General features: G+C 37.7%; 1 protein-coding gene across 1 annotated transcript; it reads right to left on the bottom strand.

Annotated features, from left to right (window-relative positions):
• Window positions 1-269: 269 nt before the first annotated feature.
• On the bottom strand, window positions 270-1,220 carry LOC110143522 (olfactory receptor 2B11-like). Its single transcript, XM_020903172.2, has one exon. It carries the CDS (start codon window positions 1,218-1,220, stop codon window positions 270-272), a length of 951 nt encoding a protein of 316 aa, XP_020758831.2.
• Between the last annotated feature and the right edge of the window lie 736 nt (window positions 1,221-1,956).

The following is a 1,956-nucleotide window of genomic DNA, read 5'->3' as shown; positions in this document are numbered from 1 at the left end:
GGGAAGATTTGTCACATAGAGATATTTTTAGAACATGTCTTTCAATACTTTCTAAGACACAATTTATATACATATAAATTTTAATGTTTTTATAAATTTCATATAAAATGTACCATATGTTTATTTTATTTATTATGATAGCTACATATTAAAAAGCTACATTTTAGGGAGAATTTTGAGGAGGTAAAATCAAAAGTGCTTTTAGAACACTTGGAACAGGGGCTCTTCCAAGTCCTATATGGAGTTTTGTGCTTCATACACAAAACTAGCTATGTTTGTTCTCTTCTTTGATGGTACAATGAGACAAGAAGCCTCGTCATTGCCCTTTTCATGTCTTTGTTCCTTAAAGTATAAATAAAAGGATTAAGCATAGGAGTTACCAAACTGTAGAAAAGGGACATTAGTTTGTTCTTATCCTGGGAGTTAGTAGAAGAAGGTTGCACATACATGCTAATTACCGGTCCATAGAATAGAGATACAACAATAACATGAGAACTACATGTGTTAAAGGCCTTCTTCTTCCCCTCTGAGGACTGAATTCTGAGCACTGTAGCTACAATGAACCCATAGGAGACAAGAATAAGTGACAAGGGAACCAGGGAATAGAAAGTGCCCACAATAGAGAGCATAGCTACATTGAATGTGGTGTCAGCACATGACATCTTGATCATCACTGGGACCTCACACAGGAAGTCATCTACCTTGTTGTTGCCACAAAGCGGCAGCTGGATGGTGAGGGATGACTGAAGCAAGGAGTTAGCCAAACCACTTAGCCATGCCATGACCACTAGGAAGATACAGAGTTGCTGTTGCATGATAACTGGGTACCTCAAGGGCTTGCAGATGGCCACATAACGATCCAAGGACATCACAGCTAAGAGGATGCATTCAGTGGCTCCCAGGAAGTGAAACATATAAAACTGGGTCACACAGCCTCCATAAGTGATAGACTTATCTGGGCCCCAGAGGTTCAGCAGCAGTTGAGGGGTGGTGGTTGTAGTAAAACAAAGGTCCAGGAAGGAGAGGTTGGAAAGGAAGAAGTACATGGGGCTGTCAAGTTGAGGATCTACCCTGGATACCACAATAATCGAGATGTTTCCCACTAGTGTGCAGATGTAAGCAGCAAGCACTATTGTGAAGAGTGGCATTTCCAACCAGGGATGGTCAGAGAAGCCCAAGAGAATGAAAAACTTTGGGGTACTTGCATTGCCTGCATTCATGATTGTTGCTCTTGTTTGTGGATTTAGGTCAAAGGGAAGATTTGCATTTCAGTATTAAATATTCTTGATGGTCAATTTATTCAGTTAAATAACATGGGTTATGAAGGGATTTTTCTCTGTGATGAAACTCCAGTGATGTGATTTGATATTTGCAAGATGAAAAATTATGAGACAAAATGCCCCAAACAATGTTTTTGTAGTACACCTAAAAGGAAGACTAACAAATCTTGATATTTTACCAAGAAATGAAATATAGCAAATTTTCATAGTTTAATTATTAGAGAAAGGGGGACTCAAAATTGCTCATATTAGAGAAAATAACAAAATAGGAGGCTGTTTCCCAAGAACCATCCATGCTGACTTACTGCCTGGGTTCATTTCCTTCCTCCTTACTCAGTTGAGCTTCATCATTCTCTGGTTGAAGTTTTGAGTTGATTTATGGGTAATTTCAGAATTCACTGGGCTCCAGCTGGATTCATCTGCTTTACACAGAAATAAGACATAGTGCTTTTCCTTAATCCTATGCCTCAAATCCTAAAATGACTTTTGCCAAAGTAAAATTTTATCATAAAAGGAAACATACACCTAAAAGAAAATGATTCCTTGCAACATGTTCAGAACTTAAAAAAACAAGACAGGCAATAATTGATTGTACAGACTGGCTATATAAGATTATTAAAGGTATCACTTCTTAAAAATACAGTATGATATATATTAGTGCTTTTCATACTGTGAG

Source organism: Odocoileus virginianus, chromosome 27 (genome assembly GCF_023699985.2).
Source record: "Odocoileus virginianus isolate 20LAN1187 ecotype Illinois chromosome 27, Ovbor_1.2, whole genome shotgun sequence".
Classification (NCBI taxonomy): domain Eukaryota; kingdom Metazoa; phylum Chordata; class Mammalia; order Artiodactyla; family Cervidae; genus Odocoileus; species Odocoileus virginianus.
Note: the sequence above shows the minus strand (reverse complement) of the source record. Positions and strands in the feature narration are given on the sequence as shown.

Bases quoted from the DNA above. Each gene is read 5' to 3' on its own strand.
- LOC110143522 (XM_020903172.2), bottom strand. From the start codon at position 1,220: ATGAATGCAGGCAATGCAAGTACCCCAAAGTTTTTCATTCTCTTGGGC.